Source organism: Corythoichthys intestinalis, chromosome 19 (assembly GCF_030265065.1).
Source record: "Corythoichthys intestinalis isolate RoL2023-P3 chromosome 19, ASM3026506v1, whole genome shotgun sequence".
NCBI lineage: Eukaryota > Metazoa > Chordata > Actinopteri > Syngnathiformes > Syngnathidae > Corythoichthys > Corythoichthys intestinalis.
In genome coordinates, this window is record NC_080413.1 from 20,989,009 (window position 1) to 21,014,101 (window position 25,093).

The 25,093-nt window shown below is 39.3% G+C and overlaps 1 protein-coding gene across 2 annotated transcripts; it reads right to left on the minus strand.

Annotated features, from left to right (window-relative positions):
• Window positions 1–19: 19 nt before the first annotated feature.
• Window positions 20–23,665, minus strand: LOC130908010 (interleukin-31 receptor subunit alpha-like). 2 transcript variants are annotated; one of them, XM_057823596.1, is made up of 16 exons: window positions 22,981–23,665; window positions 22,136–22,402; window positions 17,766–17,889; window positions 14,911–15,089; window positions 14,721–14,833; window positions 14,626–14,649; window positions 12,257–12,413; window positions 12,050–12,132; window positions 9,499–9,715; window positions 9,240–9,407; window positions 8,892–8,993; window positions 6,258–6,401; window positions 6,043–6,183; window positions 5,699–5,783; window positions 2,626–2,707; window positions 20–2,069 (listed from the first exon to the last, which is right to left on the minus strand). In XM_057823596.1, exons 1-16 carry the CDS (start codon window positions 23,036–23,038, stop codon window positions 1,680–1,682), a joined length of 2,334 nt encoding a protein of 777 aa, XP_057679579.1. In that variant the 5' UTR covers window positions 23,039–23,665; the 3' UTR covers window positions 20–1,679. The 2 variants fall into 2 exon arrangements, with proteins under 2 accessions (XP_057679579.1, XP_057679578.1); XM_057823595.1 differs by having other exon boundaries at window positions 12,029–12,132.
• Window positions 23,666–25,093: the final 1,428 nt, after the last annotated feature.

Consider the following 25,093-nt stretch of genomic DNA (forward strand, 5'->3'; position numbering starts at 1 on the left):
TGAATGTAATTTCCTTTAATATAGCATTATACACTGTACTTGTATTACTGCACAACATTTCAACATGCACATGACATTAAATGACACACATAATACTGTGCTCAATTACATCATAGTACCTTAATTTTCAGACTATAAGGCGCCCATAACTATAAGCTGCCACCCACTAAATTTGACACAAAAACGACACTTGTTCATTGATAAACCGCACTGAACTATTAACTGCGGATGTCTTCACCGTATTATGGGATATTTACACCAAAATATATTAACTGGCATAGACTTCATAATGTATTGACGGGGCGCGGGGCCGATGCCTATCTGTCAAAGCAGACAAAGAGCTTTTTCCATTGAAAATTCTTGTGAATAAATGCTTAAATCCCTGAATTCTTTATAAATATGGAAGTACAAAAGTCTCGATTCTTGGTTAAAAGCAAAAAAAAAAAAAAAAGCATGCAGGTAGCATTTCTTTTAGGTAAATATTGCGAACTATGAGGCTAGTCAGGAAATTAGAGGCTGCCATATGTAAACACAGAGCTTTTTACGTTGAAAATTCTTGTGAATAAATGCTCAAATCCCTGAATTCTTTATAGATATGGACGTCGTAAAAGAGTCTCGATTCCTAGTTAAAAGCAAAAAAAAAAAAAAAAAAAAAAAAAAAAAAACGTGCTCGTAGCATTTATTTTACGTAAGTATTGCAAAGTATAATGCTATAATGCCAATGCTGTAGCGGCTAATTTCTCCCATTGATTTTTTTTCACGTTTCAAAATGCATGTATGGTACAAAAAATATATTAATTCCCTTGAATCCTGGAACAAATCACTTCTGCGACAATCCATCCTGTTTCTATGCAGTACAACTTTCGTACTTTTTCAACCTAAATCCGGCGGTAGATTGCTGCATGTGACAGACTGCTAATTAATGAAGCGGTGTGTTGGACGGCCCCCTTCGGGAAGGCGTAACGCAGTGAATGGTGAATGTGTCATGTCAAAACATTATGAAGTCTATGTAACCGGTAACACTTTATTTGACAGTGGCATCATAAGACCAAATAAACCCCATGAAGCTTTGAACAAATTGGCTGCAAAGCTTCATTGCTTTAAAAACACTTCATCTGGGCATCACTGCTCCCTTGGGGGAGACAGTGAACCTCTGCTGCCACCTGTTGTCAACACTATTTTCATCCAACATGCCGGCTAGCATGCATCAGAGTGCTGCAAATGTATATAACAATCAAAATTCATGTTCTGTGCTAATCATTTCTTCAGTTACTGTTCCAGTTGTTTCATTAATTGCTAGTTATGGTATTTTGGTAACACACTGGACAGTGGCGCCATAAGACTTTCATAAGACCATCATAATTATTGTGTCATTATCTCCCTTTTGAATGGATGTAAAAGATCCGAGCTGGACATAAATGGAGTTAGTGACATAATTTGGCAGATGACACTCAATGACATCTGTCATTATCATTCATCAATGCCCATGATAATGTCATAATTATGACAGTTTTATGGCAGTCTTATGACGGTGCTGTCAAATAGAGTGTTAACTATTAAGCCAAAAACATCAACAACTTGGCTGCAAGATTCAAAATGAGGGGAACAAGTAGCAGCTTATAGTCCGAAAATTACAGTAACTTAAATGTACTGTGTATTACGGGATGTTTCCATCTTTCTCACCTACACTGGTCTTGCTCAAATATGTCAACAGTAACGTACATAGCTAGTGATGCTGTCAATTGCTGATGGTTCACTGGAAGCAGACACTTAGATTCTTTCCCATAACTTTGGGTGGGGCTTTCCACAGAACCCTGGCTTCGGTAGGGGCTTAATTGACCGCTACCATTAGCGAGCAGCTCTGTGCATTCTCTGGAAGAAGACTGAGTGAATGCTTCTTCGGGGTCATCTGGTCTCTCTTTAGGTATATTAGACTTTGAAGCAAAACCAAGGCCACTGTATTCCTCCTGGCAGACATCAGGAGAGGAAGTTGTCCGGGAATCTTCTAAGTACACGCGTGCGCAGAGGCTTTCTGATGGATAGTTGAATAGACGGAAGGGAAACATCCCCTGGGGTGCAAAAAGTTTGTTGTTTGGACACAGAACTGACAAACATTCAAGCATGTTAAAGTAGAAATATTTTTTCATGTCAAAACAAACACTTAAGAGCACTTTAGTGGTGCCTTACAAGTTTGAAATACACAACATGCGTATCTTGACAAGAAACAGCTTAAAACCTATTTGAATAATTGTTCCAATTTGCAAAAGTGCTACTTATTGTGAAGTGAGTCGAGGTGAGTTCACTGCCACAATACAGCACTCTGAACTCTGGACTGGGAAATGAAAGCAAAACAATCTCCAAATGACGGTTCATATCTTGAGTAACCAGTATCTTAAGTCACCATGTAGTACTTATACTACACTTACTATACAGATAATCAAGCCTACAGTCATACTGTACACTCAAAGTCAGCAAGGGCCAAATTGATAATTGCACAGTATGTTTCTAATAGAATTTCATGAGTGATTCTCCATTAAGGACCGGTAAGGTTGTACTCAGATGACATTGACCTTTTGGACACCTCTGCCAATTTAATATGCTGTTTTATTATTCAACTAAGTTTACCTTTTGGTGGGTTCCTGATGGCCACAGGGCAACAGAACTGAGGCCAGGATCCGGAAGAGGGTTCTCTAGGAATTTCCTATACCTTTGACATGGAAAGGGAAACACCTTGTTTAGTGGTTTATCTTAAATTGCTGTTCAAATATGTAAACAGAATACTACTGTGGATTTTCCTAAATACCCGACATACTGTACCAAGATGCTAGTGTCATTCAAAATGTCAAGAACATACCGTAATTTTCGGACTATATGCCGCTACTTTTTCCCTTCATTTTGAATTCTGGGGCTTATAGTCCAGTGTGGTTTATTTGTTGATTTATTTGGGTTAAAAGGTAACACTTTATTTGACGGCGGCATCATAAGACTGTCATAAGACCAACATTATTATGACACGGCATTACTAAATGCTTATGACAGATGCCAATATGTGTCATCCGGCTAGTTTTGTCACTAACTCCATTTATGTCCAGCTTGGATCTTTTACATCTATTTAAAGCAGACATGTCCAAAGTCTGGCCCGGGGGCCAAATGCGGCCCGTGGTCAAATTTCATCTGGCCCCCAGCTTCTGTCATAAAATCAATAACGTCTGGCCCGCACACTGACTTAATAAATTGGTCAGCAGTACTGCAACCAGCATATGAAGTAGCTTACACACGAAATGCTGCTCATTTACCCACTGAAAGGCAGCAGCACTTTAACCCTTTATCGCCAAATGTATCACATTTGATACACCTAAAATTTCATGATTTTGAGATTAATTTAGAATTTTGACATTTCTTTTTGAAAAAAAAAATGATGGATGCAAGTCAACACATGCATCTGCAGGTTCCATGAGAAAAAAAACATGATTTAGCATGGGTTATAGATATTAGAGCGCTGATTACACATACTAATTTTGACATTTCGTTTTACAAATTTGAAAAAAAGGTTTCATTAGGACCTTATTTTTCAAATTTTGGGATTGTCTGATAATTGCTTCATGTTGCAAGTATATAAGGGCTAAGCAACATTACTCCGTGTGACCCTTTACTTCCATTTTCTAAAATGACGACAATCAACAAAAAAAAAAGAAAGTTGTGACGGCCGACGCTTCAAGGATTGGTGGACATTGAACTATTTCATCACTAAATTACGCAACAACTGTGTCTTGCCTCATTTGCAAAGAGACAGTTGCTGTTTTTAAAGATTTCATTGTGAGGTGATATTACCAAACAAGACACGCTGACAAGATTACAGGGAAGATACGCAGTGAGAAATTGAAGCTGAAACTTGAAGCTAGTTTAATTTCACAGCAGTAGTATTTTGCAAGAGCCCGAGTCGAAAGACAACACCACAAAGGCGAGTTGGGAGATTGTTGAAATTATTCATAAAAAAACAAAAAATAAATAAAGCAAATGTGACACACTGAATGGCTAGCTAAATTTTGCTTATTGTTCTACGTAAAGGACGTCAGCCAAGGTCGCCCCCCCCCCCATTTTTACCACGCCAAATCTGGCCCCCTTTGCAAAAAGTTTGGACACCCCTGATTTAAAGTGAGATAATTTGCTGCAAGACACTAAATGACATCAGTTATAAGCATTCGTTAATGCTCATGACAGTGTCATGTCATAATTATGATTGTCTAATGACAGTCTTATGGCACCACTTTCAAATAAGGTGTTACCAAACACTATAACTAGCAATTGATGAAACAACTGGAACAGTAACTGAAGAAATAATTGGCACAGAGCATGAATTTTGATTGTCATTTACATCTGTGGCGCTGCAATGCATGCTAGGAGGCATGTTAGATGACAACAAGTGTTGACAGCAGGTAGCAGCAGAGGTTGACTGTCTCCTCCAAGGGAGCAGTGATGGCTAAATGAAGCCTTTTGAAGCAAAGTTTTGCAGCCAATTTGTTCAAAGCTTCATGGTGGTTCATTTGGTCTTATCACAGTCGTATGATACCGCTGTCACATAAAGTTTACCGGTTAATATCTTTTGGTGTAAATATCCCACAATACAGTGAGGACGGCTGCAGCTTATAGTCCAGTGCGGCTTATCTGTGAACAAATGCCGTTTCTGTGCCAAATTTGGTGGGTGGCGGCTTATAGTCAGGTGCGCCCTATAGTTAAAAAATTACCGTACTTGACATGTTTGTTTTTTATCTAGAGCAGTGGTTCTTAACCGTGCTAAACGTACTGAGCACCACAAGTTGCACATGTGCATTAACCAAACCCTTTTTTTTTTTTTTTTTTTTTTTTATACCAAGAGATACTGAAAGGAAAGCACTATTATTTTATTACAAATTGCTATTTTGCATCAGCTAGAGCAGGGGTGCAATTTTCTCCAATTCAAAACAGATATAGCTAAGCTAGCAGGCTAACATGTGAGAGAATTGGCATTCAAGTTTCTTCAAATTTACTACAAATAATTATGCCTTTTGCAATTTATTATTACATTCGAAAACGAACTGAAACATTTCATTTTACTCTGTTCTTTTTTTGTTGTTTTCTTGTCTACATTCTCATTTTATTATTGCATACTCACATCACATACAATTTTTGTGGCGCACAATGTGACGCATTTATTTTCTGTGCAGTCCACGCTGCCTGTAGATCTGGGATACTTTCTCATACCAAGTGCGAGTCAACCTTCCACTCAGCAAACCAGTTTCTCCTCCTATTAGGCTAGGTTCCTACCGTAGGTCTTAATGCATGAATCCCATTTTTCCGTTTTTTTCCGACTCGAGTGAGGCATTAACTTGACTGTCTAAATGGGACAGGTCACATAAAAATGGACGATTTCAAATCCAATCTGGGTCACTTTCATATGTGGTTAAAATCCGATCTGGGCCAAACCCCTTAGACTTAACGAGCCCCTGGGGTTAAATCGAACCCAGGTTAAGAACCACTAATCTAGAGTTATCCAGAGCATTGCCAATAAGGGGTACAAAGGGGGTAGCTTTCAACGCGGGAAAAAAAATGGGTGAATTTCTGAGGAGTACACATGCGTGGGTTCAACATAAATAGCTTAATACTTCTTGATAGAATAAGCCTTGTTGAGAATTTAAAATCAAAAACCGAAAACACTTACTGCACAGCACAGCATATTACTGTAGATAACACAAGGAATATAGTGATGCTTCCAATGATCAAAAGTTTTATGACCAGCTTCGGATCTACCAAAGAAAGTTCACATTAGTCATAACGCCTCAGACTGCTACAAAATCTGTATTATTTCTTTCAAAATGACATGTTATGGGCACACTTAAATAAAGGTAGAGATGGAAAACATTTTTGTAATAATGCTTCATCCACACAGGAAGCTCAACTCTAAAGGGATTCCATGTCTTTACCGAAGCAAAGCGACAACTGGGCGAAAGATCAAATATTTTGTCATAACTCTCCAACACGAGCAACAATTACGAAGTTACTCACCAAGGCTTTTTGTGCTAAAGTACCTCACGTCGCTTTCACTCGCTCCAGTTTGCGCTACAGCCTTGATATACATGTTGTAATGGGTGTAAGGAATCAGGTTCTTCAGAAGAACTTCTTTATTTGTACTATTAACTGTGATATCTGGAAGGAACAGGTTACCGAAATAAATAACTTTGTTACAAAAAATGTAAAGGAATGGTTTAAGATACACTTACTGAGCTGTGGTCCCTGCCCTGTTCCATAGAAAACTATGTAGCGGACAATATTCTCGCTGCATAAATCCTGGTGCTGCATCATCCACCTCACAGAAGCTGTTTTGTCAGTCACCTCAACCGTGATTGTGGAAAAATTTGCTGGAGCTGTAGTGAGCATACAGTTGTTTAATTATTATGTAAAGCCATTTCAATTGTTTCCAATCTGGCATCCATCCATCCATCCTCTACCACTTACTCTGGGGCCAGGTCACGGGGGCAGCCATTTTAACATGGAAGCCCAGACTTCCCTCTCCCCAGCCACTTCAAAAAGCTCCTCCGGCGGGATTCCAAGACGTTCCCAGGCCAGCCGAGAGACATAGTCTTTCCAGCGTGTCCTGGGCCATCCCGGGGCCTCCCGCCGTTGGGATTTGCCCGGAACACCTATCCAGGAAGGCGTCCAGGGGGCATCCGAACAAGGAGCTCACCTCAGCTGGCTCCTCTCAACACAGAGGAGTAGCGGCTCGACGCCGAGTACCACCCGAATGACCGAGCTTCTCACCCTATCTCTAAAGGGAGAGCCCGGACACCCTATGGAGGAAACTCATGTCGGGCGCTTGTATCAGGGATCTTGTTCTTTCGGTCACGACCCACAGCTCATGACCATAGGTGAGGGTAGGAACATACATCAACTGATACTTCGAGAGCTTCGCCTTTCAGCTCAGCTCCTTCTTCACCACTACGGACTGGTGCAGAATCCACATTACTGCAGACGCTGCACCAATCCGCCTGCTGACCTCCCGCTCCCTGCTAAACTCACTCGTGAACAAGACCCCAAGATACTTAAACTCCTCCACTTGGGGCAGGATCTCATCCCCGACCCGGAGAGGGCCTTCCACCCTTTTCCGACTGAGGACCATGGTCTTGGATTTGGAGGTGCTGATCTTCATACCAACCGCTTCACACTCAACTGCGAACCGCTCCAGTGAGAGTTGGAGGTCACGGCTTGATGAAGCCAACAGCCCCACATCATCTGCAAAAAGCAGAGATGCGATGCTGAGGCCACAAAATAGGACCCTCTCAACGTTTCAGCTGTGCCTGGAAGTTCTGTCCATAAAAATTATGAACAGAATCTGTGACAAAGGGCAGCCTTGTCGGAGGCCAACCCTCACTGGGAACGAATTCCACTTGCTGCCGGGAAAGCGGACCAAACTATGACACCGGTCGTACAGGGACTGAACAACCCTCACAAACCACCACATCAAGCATTAACAAGCATACTATGCCTATAATCCTTGTATTACTTGCAGTGGGAGTAGCGAAGTGTGTGTAATGTGTGGCAAAGAGTTCGTCCTTGTCACGTCCAAGCAAAGTCCGGCTAACATGGAGATGGAAGTACCAAAAATGTGGCTGAGAGATACTTCTCCCCGCATGAAGCCTTGCAGGCAAGCTAAATGTGTTATATACTGTAGGCATAACAAACAAGCTAGACAAAGTAGCAACCATTGCCCACATCATAACAAGTGTAGCAAGTGTTTTAGACCTAATGGGCCATATTTCTCTCCAGTTTGAAGCTATTACAACTTCGATCGGGTCCGATCACGTCATTTTCGAAGTATCGGAATCGGCAAAAAAATATCGGACATGCCTTTTTTTAAGATATATATGTATTTATTTTTGGCTTAAATTGTTTTCTATTTGTATTTAACGTTACAGACAAAATGTCTTACACTCATCCAGAGTCTTTAGTTTTTGCTTGAAGTAGGGCTATCAAATTTATCGCGTTAACGGCAGTAATTCATGCGCTGCACGACCCACTCACGCATTGTCGCATTCAATCTATAATAGCGCCGATTTACCTATATATAGAGCTAAAAGGCAGCGTAAAATGAGTAGAGTGAATTTTTGCAGTCTTTGGAGCCTTTCTTTAATTGGCTAAAGCCTTAAAATCCCTCTCTCAACAAATAGAAATATTGTGGGAAAGGCATGTGGGGAAGAAAGGTAGTAGTTGATCTTTTTCTTAACACCCTATGTTATTTCCCAACGCAGAGAAGATATATCAATTGGTGCCACTACGCACAGTCAAGGTTGCACTTCCCATCATGCATTTGGGCAGAACAGTTAAATGGCTACAGTATCATTTACTGAAAGCTCAACAAATACACTAGATAGCAATATTTAGTCACAGTATAGAAAGTCACATTTATCCTTTAAGAATTACAAGTCTCTTACAGAAAGAATGTTAATAATGTAAATGCCATCTTGAGGATTTATTGTCATAATAAACAAATACAGTACTTATGTACTGTATGTTGAATGTATATATTCGTACGAGTTTTATTCATTTTTTTTCTTAATGCATTGCCAAAATGTATATGATCGGGAAAAATTATGGGGAATGATTGGAATTGAATCGGGAGCAAAAAAAAAAGCAATCGGATCGGGGAATATCGTGATCGGCAGATACTCAAACTAAAACGATCGGGATCGGATCGGGAGCAAAAAAACATGATCGGAACAACCCTAATTACAACTAATTCATTCAAATTTGTCAGGCTTGTTAACAACACTTTTATTTGACCTGTCAAAATGTTTATTGATGTTTACTACCATTTTACAGCGCTTTTAAATGTTAATGAATTGAACAATGCTTCAAACCTGCTATTGCAGTGCAGATCTGCACAACCTGTGTGCCAAGGCCTGTCTTGTCCTCAAACAGCGGCGTGACTGTGATATTGTAGGCCACTTTATCCAGAAGACCTGGGAGGGAGATGAACAAAATTTTCCAAAAAAGTTCTGTATGCAATCGAAAATTACATAAATGTCGACAAGAGTCTATAACCTTAACCTACTGATCTGCTGTTTATAAAAATACATTACTAATGACGGAACATTAAAGTAATGGTCAAGCAATCATCATGTGGAGAAGACAGCCCACCATACACTGTTTTTATGATGCCCATTAATGACTTTTTAAAACCACAATTCCATCCATCTGTAACATACCCTCAAGTGTTGTGCTGGTGCAATTACTTTCCTTCCAGTAGTACTCATAGCCATCATGGGTCCAGTCAATCATGTAACCCCTGACAAGCGGAGAAGGAGCATCCCAGCACAGTGATATAACACCTTGTATGGTTGAAGTTTGCATGTTTGAAACTTGAGGGAGGCCGGCTGAAAATAAAACAAGTCAAACACTAGTAGCATTATGTGGCTAGCATAGGCCAGTTAGTAGCATTGATGGAATGGCTCCATTAAAACTTACTTTCTTCAACAGCCGGAACATAAACAGAGTCCTCTGACAGCATCTCTTCATTATGGAAGACGATGAGTTTTAATCTGTGTGCCTCTTCATTCACATTAAATGTACAAATTGAATTCCCACATGAATGATGATTATAATCTACTTGAATCCCATTGTCCTGTGAGACAGTGTCTCGGATAAAATATGTAAATGTGCCATGGCACGCTGATGGAATCTCCTGTAAAGAAGTCATGGAGTGGAAGACTGTTAGACAAGGGCGTAGGTTTGCATAGGGACGGAAGGGACAACACTAGCAACTTTTCAGGATGCTGAAATTGTCCCAACTTTTCACTTGCTGAATGTGCTAGTCCATTTTTTTCACCTTCAAATGCACGTTTACACAAACGCGAATTCACAGCCCGACAGAAATACAACATGCCGCCTTCTCCGCCCCTTTTAAAGACGAGGGATATTAGAAGTTTTTTTCCGACAGCAGCAGCTACTGTAAGTAATGTAAAAAGTAGGGCTGTCAAACGATTAAAATTGAGTGAATCACAGCTTAAAAATTAATTAATCGCAATTCAAACCAACTCTAAATTATGCCATATTTTTCTGTAAATTATTGTTGGAATGGAAAGATAAGACAAGACGGATATATACATTCAACATACTGTACATAAGTACTAAATTTGTTTATTATAACAATAAATCCACAGAATGGCATTAACATTATTAACATTCTTTCTGTGAAAGGGATCCAAGGATAGAAAGACTTGTAGTTCTTAAAGGATAAATGTGAGTTTGTACATTGTAACTAAATATTGCCATCTAGTGTATTTGTTGAGCTTTCAGTAAATGATACTGTAGTGACTTAACTGTTCTGCCCAAATGCATGATGGGAAGTGGGGCAACCATGACTGTGTGTGGTGGCTGCAAATGGTATATCTTCTCTGCGTTGGGCATAATACAGGGTGATAAGAAAATGATTAAATCCTGTCATTCATCCCCACGTTGCTTCCCACAATAGATATAGTTGTTGTGGAAGAGATGTCAAAGCTTTTGCCAGTTATAAGCATGGCCTCAATGAATGCTTGTATCTACCCCATTCACTTGACGCTGGCTCTTAGCGCTATATATACTAGAGATGCACGATAACATCGGTCACTGATAATTATCGGCCGATAATGGCAATTATGACGTCACACAGATAACCCAGATAAAACGAAATTCAACCGATAATGCAATCCGATAATTATATACTTGATTTAGCCTCCAAATGTGTGCAATCAACAGTTTTGTAAATTCTGCTAGTTTTAAGGAGGTGTTTTTGCAGTGTAGTAATGTGATATATGTTGGGAATAGCTTACTTTTAAAGGCATTTTTGTGCAACTTTGGTGTTTACTCTCTAAGTAATTGTTGCCAAAAGCTTACCATTACACAATGTCATTGCCATTGTTTAGATGTTGGAATTTACTACTTGTTCACATTTGATGTGGAAAAAAATAGCACTAAATTACATTTTTGCACAGTAACATTTGATCGTTGTATACTTTAAAATTTTACATATATATTTAAATAGAATTATCGGCGTGACATTATCGGTTATCAGGTGGAAGGGGCAGGAAATTATCGGTTATCGATATCGTTTGAAAAAATGTATTATCGTGCATCACTAATATATACGTAAAACAGCTACATTGTAGTCTGTTTACGGCAATGCGTGAGTGGGTCGGTCGTTCCGCACATGCGATATCCCCCATGTATGTTTTGGTAAATGGTAAATGGAGTGTACTTACATAGCGCTTTATCTACATTGTTACAATACCCAAAGCGCTTTACATTAGCACACGTTTACCCTTTCACGCACACATTCACACATCAGTAGTGCTGCTGCCATGCAAGGCGCTGCAAACCCATTGGGGGCAAATTGGGTTTAGTGCCTTGCCCAAGGGCACTTCGACAGTGGGCAGTCATAGCCGGGAATCGAACCACTGACCCTTCGGTCCCAGGACAACTCAAGCTACCAACTGCGCCGCCGTGTTCTACTCATTAGCGTTAATTAACCTGTAAGAAATGTAATATACTAAAGATAATAAACTCAAGATAGTTAATTGATGATTAATAAGTTTGTATTTCTTGTATATGTTAATATAATTTGTGTTCAAATATTGCATTTCAAATTTGCTAAATTAAATTAAACATTAAAATTAAATTCAGACATTTATTCTGGAAGTTTTCAAAATGTTTCTTGTAGTTTTTGAAAACGAATCGAACGGTGTATCTCCTGATCCAATACACATGAAAGTTAGTATAAGTCAATACAGATTTATTTTGCATTGATCATTACCCTATCAATTAATTAGGTTCATATTGGTGAGAAATGTAGCCCTGACCCCCGCTCACCCACTCTGTTTGGTCTTATGAATGTCAGCAAAAAGTGTACATGCAGGTTATGCTGTTATATCGTCCCTACCAATGTTGAGACCAAACCTACACCCTTGTTGTTATTAGATGTTTAGTGGGTTCAACATGAATGTAACATTTGACTGACTTGTATTCGAATCTTTCCTACCGTCCACATGGCGTAAACTTTTCTTGTGCCGTTTTTTTCTGGTTCTGTTACCTTTCTCCACAGATGTGTCTTCACATTACTCTCTGTAAGCATATAATGACATTCATAGTTAAATTATTGACAGTAATGAAGAAGCATTAAAATTAAATTATCCTTATTATCTTTAAATTTTTATTTTACTGAATGACACTTTCATTTGGAACTTACTGTTTAGTTGACTCAAAATGGTTTGCGCTCGGCTCCATTTACTCCAAGGAGCTTTGTCCCAAGCGCAGCGGGCTGAAACTTTGTAATAAATGCAAGACTCTATGTTTTCAATGGAAATGTTTCCTTTCCCACTAGCTTCTAAAGTCTTATTGAGAACCTTTTGGGGGGGAAAAAAAACATTTCTTAGGAAGAAGAAAAAAGAAATCAAGGGTCATGTATTAATTAGAATGATTTACTGAGACAGATTTACTGAAGTCCAATGCTAACCAATCACTAGCACTGCATTTACTGATTGACATCCAGGCCAACCAATTGCAGTAAAGTCTTAACAGCAGAGGTGGGTAGTAACACATTACATGTACTCCGTTACATTTACTTGAGTAACTTTTTGAGAAATATGTACTTCTAAGAGTAGCTATACTAAACTATACTTTTTACTTTTACTCGAGTAGATTTATGAAGAAAAAAACATTACTCTTTCGTCGCTACTTTGGGCTACACAATAGTTACATTTTTCCTCTTTATTCTACATATTAGATTTTTTTTTTTTTTTTTTTTTTATGCCAGCGATGCCAAGAGTAGAGACGTGCCTGGTGAATTATAGGGGTAGCTCTCCCGATTTCACCAATGAAACGTCGCAACAATAATCTCATAATACCAATCAGACGCAAGCTTGCCGTTCTAGCTTCACACCAGCCTGTTCAATCATGTGGTGTCTTTGAAGCACCATAAAAAATGAAGTATTGGATATAGAGCGCTGCCTTTAACATGACTCAAAAGCGCAGATTTTAACCTCTCTCTGTTTTTATTTTTCACCGATTGACCACGGAAAACCGGAGATATGATCCTTTTAATTTTAAAACAGTGATTATGAAGGAACTCTTCATCATTCAAACTAGGAACTATTTTCTCCACCAGAGAGCAGTCACGCTTTTTGGACGAATAATGCTTCATTTATCAATTTTTTTTTTCTCTCGTCGGAATTCAGTGATTTTTATTAATTTATTTTGTATTTCTTTGGCTTAATGTGGTTAGGTAATGGGTTATTCTACAGTATCATTATAACAACAGTCCATATAGGCAACTTTGTGCTAAAAAAAAAAAAAAATACCATTGTTAAAAAAAAACACACAAAAATATAAGCAGTTACTCATAATGTTACTCATTACTTGAGTATTCTTTTCACCGAATACTTTTTTACCTGTACTTATTAGGAAACGGTGAGCCGTTGAATATGGATCCAAACACGGTCGTTGAAGTTTGAAGTATTTATTAAAAAACTAGAACTAAGGGAGCACCCCAGAACACGCGAGAAAAAATACAAGACAAAAAGCCACGACCGAGTCGGCGAGAGAACCAAGGGGAAGGCAAAAATGGCCAGAAAAGGCTAAACCAAATAATAGCAAAGTCCAACAAAAAAATACTATAACAATAACGTGATAACAAGAATACAACCATAACAGGCAAGAGATCTCCAGACTACGCACACAGCGGTAAGCAAGAAAACTAGAAGGTAATAGTCCGACACTCGCATATGGTGACAGCAGTCTTTAAATAATGATTAGGCTAGTCCTAATGCGCCACAGGTGTGTTGCACAGCCCCGCATATCCAGCTGAATCATGTGCTGGAATGAAAATAAAAGAACGGAGAAGGCTTACAAACATGACAGTACTTGACTACATTTTCTGGACGACTACTTTTACTTTTACTTGAGTAATATTATTAAAGATGTTTGCTCAACTGGGGGACACTCATGCTCTTTGGACAAATGATTCTTCATATCTGTAGATTTTTTTCTCTCCCCGGAATTCAATGATTAATTTTTTTTTTTTTTTTTTTGTATTTCTTTGTTTCAATAAAATAGGTTATAATACATGTTAATAATAACAGTCCATATAGATCACTTTGTCCTAAGTAAAAAAATACCATTGTTTAAAAAAAAAAAGCAAACATCATAAGCAGTAACTCACAATGTTACTCATTACTTGTGTATTCTTTTCACCAAATACTTTTTACTCATACTTGAGTAAATTTTTTTGGATGACTACCTTTACTTGAGTAATATTATTTTGAAGTAACGCTACTTTTACTTGAGTAAAATTTTTGGCTACTCTACCCACCTCTGTTTAACAGTCAAAGCCCATTTAGTGTACTGATGGCAAAATAACGAAAAATCAGGTAACATTAGCCCAATTCAATTTGATCATACTCTCCTAAAATATTTGACAATATCCACATTTTTTTATCTGTTTACCCCAATTTCACAATTGAATAACTACTGTACTGAATGTAAAATATGTATAGCGAAACCACTCCCGCCAATTTAGGTGCATCTAATTAAAATTGTGTCACTGCCATTGTATAGTACCTCAGATTGTCTTTCATCTCCAACCTGAAACACAAAACATTTTGGTCAACCACGACAACTCCAGTAATCAAAGGCTGAATGGCAGCAAGTGGTACCTTGCTGTATTTGACTTGACAATAGTATTTCTTTGAGGGAATGGACACGGTACACTCAGCCAACAGATGAGTAGTGAAGGAATGTAGCTTTAATTTTGGAGGTGATATTTGTACTAAAGAAACAGAACCATAAGGGAACATGAGATAAGGTCATGATTTTTCAAGCTTAAATTCAAAAATAGTTACCTACATATGTCACGAGGGTAAAATTTATAAGGGTCGGAATCAATCTCCCAGTGTTTGGCCTTTGCTCTCACGGTAACACTGTAGTTGCCCGCCAGTGTTACATGTTTCGACCCGACAGCTGTGCATGTTTTTGCAATTTCTGAGCTACACATTTCTTGCAGGGAAGTGTTATACCAAGAGATACTGAAAGGAAAGCACATTTATTATCACAAGTTGCTATTTTGCATTGCCGAGAGCAGGGGTGCCCAAGTCCGGTCCTCGAGAGAACCTATCCAGCTTGTTTTCCATGTTTCCCTCCTCGAACACACCTGAATCAAATAATCAGGATTGTTATCACGCTGTTGCAGAGCTTGCTGATGAGCTGATCATTTGATTCAGGTGTGTTAAAGGAGGGAGACATGAAAAATAAGATGGATAGAGGCTTTCAAGGACCGGACTCAGACCGGTCCAAAAAAATGAACTTTGGAAAATTGCTGCTCCACAAGGTTAAGTACACAAAATTTTACGTTCATAGTCCTTTTATTTAGTGTCCGCGCCCAGGCCTATGAGTTGTCCACTCGTGACGGCTCTCTAGACGTTGCCCCCAGTTTGAGGGACAACCGATAAACTACCAACTAAACTAAGTAACGCAAAATGAAAACAATTACGGAGTTTGATGACCTACACACAAAGAAGAGCGCGGTTTATTGACCTTCAAACAAACAAAAGGACACGAGCTCTCATTCACTTTTTCGACAACAGCGCGACCTTCGATGGTGATATATGGTGATGATTAGCATACCAAAAGGTTATCAATATGCTCATGTGAAGAATATAGTTATCGTTTTAAAAACGTGTCAATGTTTGGAAAAAAAAGGAACCAAAAAATTGCACCAGAATCGTCCACCATAATAGTGTCTCTGTTAACTGCCATTAGCTATTATATTATATATAATATATATATATATATATATATATGTGTGTGTGTGTGTGTGTGTGTGTGTGTGTGTGTGTATATATATACATATATATATATATGTGTGTGTGTGTGTGTGTGTGTGTGTATATATATATACACACATATATATATATATATATATATGTGTGTGTGTGTGTGTGTATATATATACGTATACGTATATATATATATATATATGTATATGTATACAGTGGGGAGAACAAGTATTTGATACACTGACAATGGGAAAACCCATTGGCAGTGTATCAAATACTTGTTCTCCCTACTATATATATATATATACTGTGAATATATAATATTATATATATATATATATATATATATATATATATATATATATATATATATATATATATATATATATATACTGTGTATATATAATATTATATATATACGTATATTATATGCCATTAGAATAGCTGCCATTGACTGCGCTTGACGCCCAATCCATTAAGACTGGGAATGGAACCTTCACAGTCACTCTTTCACATTTTCAGGGCATTTACAGGTCACTTTTTGTTTATTTTAGGGCATTTACAGGTCACTTCCTGTTGAGTTTCAGTCACTGCCTATTCATTCGTGGGTCACGCCCTGTTCTGTAACCCAAAATCAACAGGAAGTGACTGAAAATCAACAGGTAATGACCTGAAATTAGGGCTGTCAAAATTATCACGTTTACGGGCGTTAATTAATTTTTTTAATTAATCCCGTCAAAATATTTGATGCATTTAAGGCACATGCCCCACTTAAACAGATTAAAATGACAGCAAAGTATAATTTTCACTTGTTACTTGTGGGGTTTTTTTGTTTGTTTGTTTTTTGTCACCCTCTGCTGGCGCTTGGGTGCGATTGATTTTATGGGTTTCAGCACTATAATTATTATTGACATCAAAATGGCGAGCTACTAGTTTATTTTTTGATTGAAAATTTTACAAACTTGATTATAACGAAAATATTAAGAGGGGTTTTAATACAAAATGTCTATAACTTGTACTAACATTTATTTTTTAAGAACTACAAGTCTTTCTATCCATGGATCGCTTTAACTGAATGTTGATAATGTTAATGCCATCTTGTTGATTTATTGTTATAATGAACAAATACAGTACTTATATACAGTATGTTGAATGTATATATCCATCGTGTGTCTTATCTTTCCATTCCAACAATAATTTACAGAAAAATATGGCATAATTTAGAGAAGGTTTGAATTGCGATTAATGAATTTTTAAGCTGTGATTAACTCGATTAAAAATTTTAATCGTTTGACAGCCCGACCTGAAATGGCCCAAAATGACCTCGTTGCCTGGCATTGGCTGCCACTGAGGGCCATAGAAGTGGGAGGGGCCAGTTTGAAGAGTGCGGTGGTTCATTCGCTACCACCCTCCCAGTTGAGATGGATTGGACATCTACTAGTGATAAACAGCAGATGGATGAAGAAAGTTGTTTTGTAGAATATCCTAGAACGATTTCACTAACCAATGTCAAGATGATCGCCATATCGTGAGATCATCGTTATCGTGAGCTTTGTATTGCAAATAGTATCGTATCAGATCACAAGGTAACAGGAGGTTCCCACCCCTGAGTTCCAGGCAGTTTGCGCCGCCTCCCAAAACAAAGAATTAGACGGATTGCAAAGGATTTGGAGATATCTCAAGGCTTCCACATGTGTGGGAAGACAGGAGGTAGAAAACCTATCCAGAGGGCCACAAATTAGCCACCACTTTGGATAACTTTGTTGGTTCATTGTGGGAACGCAAAAGGGAAAAACAGGGCGCGGACAGAAATTGCATACCAAATAGCACCAAACTTCAGGAGAAATTCAAAAACTGAAAAATAACCATTATGCGATGGACCGGTCTAAATGGGCATCCCTTACTTAGAGAACATATTCAACTCACACAAATAAAGTGTAGTTGATTTTCTGTGAGACTTCATGTTCCCAAGTGCATGTGAAAAGCTGAGGTACACCTGAAAAGGATCCATTTTTGTAGTGCCAGATGCAATCAACAACAGTGGGTTTTGCTGTAAAAAAAACAACATGACATCATCATCTTCAAACGGCAGGTGAGTTTCAGAAAGGTTCTATAAATTGCCGTAATTTTCAGACTATAAGGCGCACCTAACTACAGTGCCCTCCATAATTATTGGCACCCCTGAAAAAGATGTTTTTTATCTTCTAATATATATATATTTTAAATTCAAATAATATGGGACCTTAATGGAAAAAAAGGAGAAAAATCCAACCTTCAAGTGCATTCATTCAGTGGGGAAAATCCCACATAAAGAAAAAATGATTTGACATCAAATAATATGTGTCACAATTATTAGCACCCCTGGTGTTAATACTTTGTACAACCCCCTTTTGCCAACAAAACAAGGTCTGGGGACTGAGATGGCCATGGGAGGAGCTTGATTTTGTGTCTGGTGAACCATTTCTGTGTAGATTTGGCCATATGTTTAAGGCCATTGTCTTTGTTGCCAAAAAGCTCAATCTTGGTCTCATCTGACCAAAGCACACTGTCCCAGTTGAAGCCTGGGACCGTGTGTATTTTTGTGTGAGTGTTCTCATCTGACCAAAGCACACGGTCCCAGTTGAAGCGTGTATTTTTGTGTGAGTGTTCTCATCTGACCAAAGCACACGGTCCCAGGCTTCAACTGGGACTGTGTGCTGACCAAAGCATACGGTCCCAGTTGAAGCCTGGGACCATGTGTATTTTTGTGTGAGACCAAGATTGAGCTTTTTGGCAACAAACACTCTAAAGGCCGAGTTATACCTCCACGTCAGACCTACGCCGTCAAGGAAGAATCGAGTTACGACCCTACGCCGTAGGCTGACGCGCGCCTCTCGAATTTTCTAACCTTCGCGTCACCTAGACGTGTATGACATGGCGAAAACAGACTGTGATTGGTCCGCTCAGACTGTTGTTTCCCGTTTCCCGCGAAAACACCGCCATTGTAGAATAGAATCAAACATTATTTTCTATGCACCAAGCCGACGGGAGTATCATCGAAGAGCAAGTCTCGTCAAGACATTATTATTGTGATTGCCAAATGGCAAGGTCGGCGATTGGAAAAAAAAAAATGGAAGAACCGCCGAGACGTGGGTGTTCGGAATCGAGTGGCCACACGAAGCGGTGACCCAGTCGGCCAAAAACTGCCAACTTTTTATCACTTTATGTCGTATTTTTGGTTGGTGCACGTCATCATTTACTGTGTACATATGTTTGCTGTGAGTCTGTGACTTGTTTACGTTTCACACTTCAAGTATATGAAGAATAAAGCACAGATTTGGTGTCAAAAGAGTTGTTTTGATCTTTAATTTTCAATAACAGACAGTTCACACACACAATACATCATCATTGATTGAGAGTGCCTCGGTGCTTTTTATGATAACCTTAAAATCAAGCCTCCCAACGCAGTTTGGGAAGTTCCCTAGACGCCAGAAATCTGCTATGGCTTCCCACTGGCTGGTTGTAGGACACAGCAAACAAATCGGGCTGGAGGGCTTTGCAGACCTTGAACGCAGTGCTCGACGCCAGTTTGAAGCTAGCCGCCACAGCTAGCTCTCTCCACCCGAGTCTAAAACTCTCTGTGCGGCATCAAAAGTCGGCCAGACCGCCTCGAAACCGTCTTCTGCGTCGCCTGCCCGTCAAGATTTGTATGTTCAATATTTATTCAGTGTTGATGAGCAGAATATTTACTTTCAAGAGTTCCATCTTGCATTGTTTATTTTTTCTCCGACTAGCGGAAGTAAACAAGCATGCCCCAAAACCGTACAAACATAACGCCACATCCCTCTAGTGGCTTGGCGGTGAATTACAGAGCAACGCGTTCCCTCACCGCAGAACTATCGAATGTCGAATGACGCCGTAGTCGCTACGCCGTCACCGCAACGCGGGAGTATAACTCAGGCTTAAGTGGATCTGGCGTACCACGAAAGATGTACATGCTGAAAAGCACCTCATACCCACTGTGAAGTATGGGGGTGGGTCAGTGATGCTGTGGGGCTGTTTCGCTTCCAAAGGCCCTGGGAACCTTGTTAGGGTGCATGGCATCATGGATGCTTTGAAATACTAGGACATTTTAAATCAAAATCTGTTGCCCTCTGCCCGAAAGCTGAAGATGGGTCGTCACTGGGTCTTTCAGCAAGACAATGACCCTAAACATATTGCCAAATCTACACAGAAATGGTTCACCAGACACAAAATCAAGCTCCTCCCATGGCCATCTCAGTCGCCAGACCTTATTTTGTTGGCAAAAGGGGGTTGTACAAAGTATTATAATAATAGTAGTAATAATAGTAATAATTGTGACACAAATTATTTGATGTCAAATAATTTTTTTCTTTACGTGGGATTTTTTTCCCCACTGAATTAATGCACTTGTATTGAAGGTTGGATTTTTCTCTTTTTTTCCATTATGGTCCCATATTATTTGAATAAAAACAAATATACAGTGATACCTCAGCTCACGAACGCTTAAGCTCACGAACTTTTCGCCTCAAGAACATTAAATTCGCGAGCATATAGTCTCTGCTGACGAACTAGTTTTCGCCGGACGAACCAAACCACGCGGTCGAACAGCGCCACGAGAAGCTGATGCACGCTCACGGCGTCCCAGTTCGTCCCCTCCCTTTCGTTGAGTGCGGACGTGGTTTGTGTTTGATAGACATTTTGGACCATATTGAGTGTACTTTTGCTATTACGGGACCGAAAAAGAGTTACCTACAGTCATTATGGAAGGTGACTCGTGTTACCAATTCGCCCTCGACTGGTAATTGGCGGTGCTTTCAGCTTCCCACCGTAGTGAGAAGTGGACCGGCAAGTCACGTTGGCTCGTTGTCGTCGCTTGTCTTCGGTTCGCCCGATTTCCTCTCCAGAAAGGTGGCGGCGTGCATACAAACACCCAGAGGCGTCGGATGGCTTTTTGTGGGCACTTTTATTAACAACCAAAAGCATGTGTGGGGCACAGCACTGGAGTCTACGCTAACTGCGCACTTTGCCGGTAACACTCTCCTTCCAAACAGTAACTCCCTCCCTCCCTCCTCCTCCCATCCATTCCATCAAGCCATCAACTACCATCACAAAGGTAAATAAAACGACTTTATTCTACAGTACAGTTTATTTCTTTAATTATAATACAATAGCACATTTATTATACATAAAATACGGTATATTTTTGTGTAGTTTTAAGGCTTATTTAGTAGAAAATTATGTATTATGGGGACCTGGGAACGGATTATTCTCATTTTAATGGTTTCTTATGGGAAATAAATGTTCGGAAGACGAACTTTTCGCCTTACACACACTTTCTGGGAACCAATTATGTTCGTGAGCTGAGGTATCACTGTATATTAGAAGCTAAAAACACATATTTTTCAGGGGTGCCACTAATTATGGAGGGCGCTGTATGTTACAATATTACTAATAAATTCATATTATTTCAAAAATTGAGTTTTATTTTTGTTTCATATTGCACGCTATATACAACGTTGTAAGATTAGTCACCAATTTGTAAGGGCATACGTCACTATTTGTAAGATTGCCAACTGCCTCGGGTTGACAGGTATGCTGTTGTATTGGATATTTACACCAAATTTTTGGCTGCAATTGGCTGCAAGAAGCTGGCTGCCAATTGGTTCAAGAAGCTTTGGCCATCACTGCTCCCTTGGGGGAGACACTGTTGTTGTCCAACAAGCCTCCTAGCATGCATTGCAGTGCTACGAATGTAAATAACAATCAAAATTCATGTTTTGTGCTAATTATTCCTTCAGTTATTGTTCAAGTTGCTCCATTAATTGCTAGTTATGGCATTTAGTAACACTTTATTTGACAGTGGCACCATAAGATTGTCATAAGATCATCATAATTATGAAATGACACTGCCATAAGCATTAATGAATGCTTATGACAGATGTCATTTTGTGTCATCCAGCAAATTATCTCACTTTTGAATGAATGTAAACCATACGAGTTGGACATAAATGGAGTTTGTGACATCATTTGTCAGATGACACTTAATGACATCTGTCATATGCATTCATTAATGCCCATCATAGTGTGATTTCATAATTATGATTGTCTTATGACGCCGCTGTCAAATAAAGTGTTACCTATTAACCCAAATAAATCAACAAATAAGCCACACTAGACTATAAGCCGCAGGATTCAAAATGAGGGGAAAAAGTAGCGTCTTATAGTCTGAAAATTACGGTAGGTATAAATTGCTAAAAAACAAATTATCATAATCTTAGCTCAGGAATCCTTACCATATGTCCTGACAATGGTGCCTCCGAGTACACCCTTGGTATCGGTGTGGTGGCATACCACTGTTGCATTGCTCAGGGTGAAGTTCTTTAGCGACAGAATGTGATGTGTGGAATTTACAGAGCTCGACCAGCTTTCATTCACAGTTTTGTTGTTCAGCATCCAGTACACTCTCCCGTCGACACAAAAGCTTTCACACAATATCTGAGTATCCGATCCCTCCAGGATGTATAAATCTTTTGGAGAGACATTGCAGTTCTTTTTCTGCCCTGTGATGTCATGTGAAAAATCAGCATTAATATAAAATCAACAATACATTTGGAAATGCTGCAAGTTCATAGCCTCTGTTAAAGTGGTTACAGGCTTCCAGTAACTCCTATTACTGGTACTCAGGTGCCTGATTGTTATGCGGTTGATGATAGATGTGCTTAGATGCAGGTGGCGATATGCTTGGTTATCATGCAATTCATGTGCCTATTTCCTACACAGCTTGATTTCACCAGAGTGAATGGCATTCTCCCCCAAATTATTTTGAGCAAAAGGTTGACTATATATGCTTTATGTATGACTGTTTGCTAGTCAATTACAGTGCACTTACAGACAAACAAAACAACCAACAACATTATGGAGTCAAACATTAACGCGTTGGGAAGGAAACACGCAAACTCTACACAGAAAAGTCAGCATTGACTGCTGCACCAAACAAATGGAATTAAAAAAAAAAAAGCAACAAAAATTCTATACATTGAGGAAACTCAGTTTTAACAAACGGCTTCATTGCCCAAACGAATATTGTCCACACTTCTGCATTCTTGCTACAATGAAAAGAAATGAAAGATGTTCTTACCTTCAATGGAGGTAGTACAAGTGACTATCAGAAGCAGTAAAAACAGAAAAAAATACATTATCTAGTAAATAGCCAAAGCACATTCAAAGTTGAGAATGATCAGTTTCAATCATTTTGCGAGCCATTTTCCCATGTGTTCCCATTTCGATCATCTGCAAGAAAGAGAAAGGAAATGAAGCAAACAGAAAGAAAGTATTACTCAACTGGAGGCATGGCAAGACAACAGGAAGTCCCTTTATAAGTGTATCCTCTCTCTCTTTCACTCCCAGAGTAACACATGAGAAACCTATTCTTTGCATTAAATGCATTAGTGAATGCTTGAGAGTCATATGGTATAATCACTTCAAATATCTTGATGGCATAGACTGTTCTCTCGCAACAGGATATTAGCAGAAATAATACTACAAGCATATTATCTGATGAGGTATTATATTACAATAAAGTGTATGCAGTCAATGCATAGCAAAGTGCCATAACGTCCCATTAATATTCTCGGTGCTGTGCTTCTGCAGTCATTTTTGCAAGAGAGCCACTACACGGGAGAGTATCAACAATGCTGATCTTGCTCCATACAGTATGTCCTACTACCAAAGAGTGATGTTCAGCAAGAGATGCTTTTTGTCCTTTGGATCATTCGATTCATACAGTGGGGCAAATAAGTATTTAGTCAACCAGCAATTGTGCAAGTTCTCCTACTTGAAAAGATTAGAGAGGCCTGTAATTGTAAACATGGGTAAACCTCAACCATGAGAGACAGAAAGTGAAAAAAACCCCCACAAAATCACATTGTTTGATTTTTAAAGAATTTATTTCCAAATTAGAGTGGAAAATTAGTATTTGGTCACCGACAAACAAGCAAGATTTCTGGCTGTCAAAGAGGTCTAACGTCTTCTAACGAGGTCTAACGAGGCTCCACTCGTTACCTGTATTAATGGCACCTGTTTTAACTCATTATCGGTATAAAAGACACCTGTCCACAACCTCAGTCACACTCCAAACTCCACTATGGCCAAAACCAAAGAGCTGTCGAAGGACACCGGAGACAAAATTGTAGACCTGCACCAGGCTGGGAAGACTGAAGCTGCAATAGGTAAAACGCTTGGTGTAAAGAAATCAACTGTGGGAGTAATTATTAGAAAATGGAAGACATAAAAGACCACTGATAATCTCCCACAATCTGGTGCTCCATGCAAGATCTCAGCCCGTGGCGTCAAAATGATAACAAGAACAGTGAGCAAAAATCCCAGAACCACACGGGGAGACCTAGTGAATGACCTATAGAGAGTTGGGACCACAGTAACAAAGGCGACTATCAGTAACACAATGCGCCGCCAGGGACTCAAATCCTGCACTGCCAGACGTGTCCCCCTGCTGAAGAAAGTACACGTCCAGGACCGTCTATGGTTCACTAGAGAGCATTTGGATGATCCAGAAGAGGACTGGGAGAATGTGTTATGGTCAGATGAAACCAAAATAGAACTTTTTGGTAGAAACACAGGTTCTCGTGTTGGGAGGAGAAAGAATACTGAATTGCATCCGAAGAACACCATGCCCACTGTGAAGCATGGGGGTGGAAACATCATGCTTTGGGCTGTTTTTTTGCAAAAGGACCAGGACGACTGATCTGTGTAAAGGAAAGAATGAATGGGGCCGTGTATCAAGAGATTTTGAGTGAAAATATCCTTCCATCAGCAAGGGCATTGAAGATGAGACGTGGCTGGGTCTTTCAGCATGACAATGATCCCAAACACACAGCCAGGGCAACAAAGGAGTGGCTTTGTAAAAAGCCTTTCAAGGTCCTGGAGTGGCCTAGCCAGTCTCCAGATCTTAACCCCATAGAAAATCTGTGGAGGGAGTTGAAAGTCCGTGTTGCCCAATGACAGCCCCAAAACATAACTGCTCTAGAGGAGATCTGCATGGATGAATGGGCCAAAATACCAGCAACAGTGTGTGAAAAGCTTGTGAAGAGTTACAGAAAACGTTTTGCCTCTGTTATTGCCAACAAAGGGTACATAACAAAGTATTGAGATGAACTTTTGGTATTGACCAAATACTTATTTTCCACCATGATTTGCAAAGGAATTCTTTAAAAATCAAACAATGTGATTTTGGT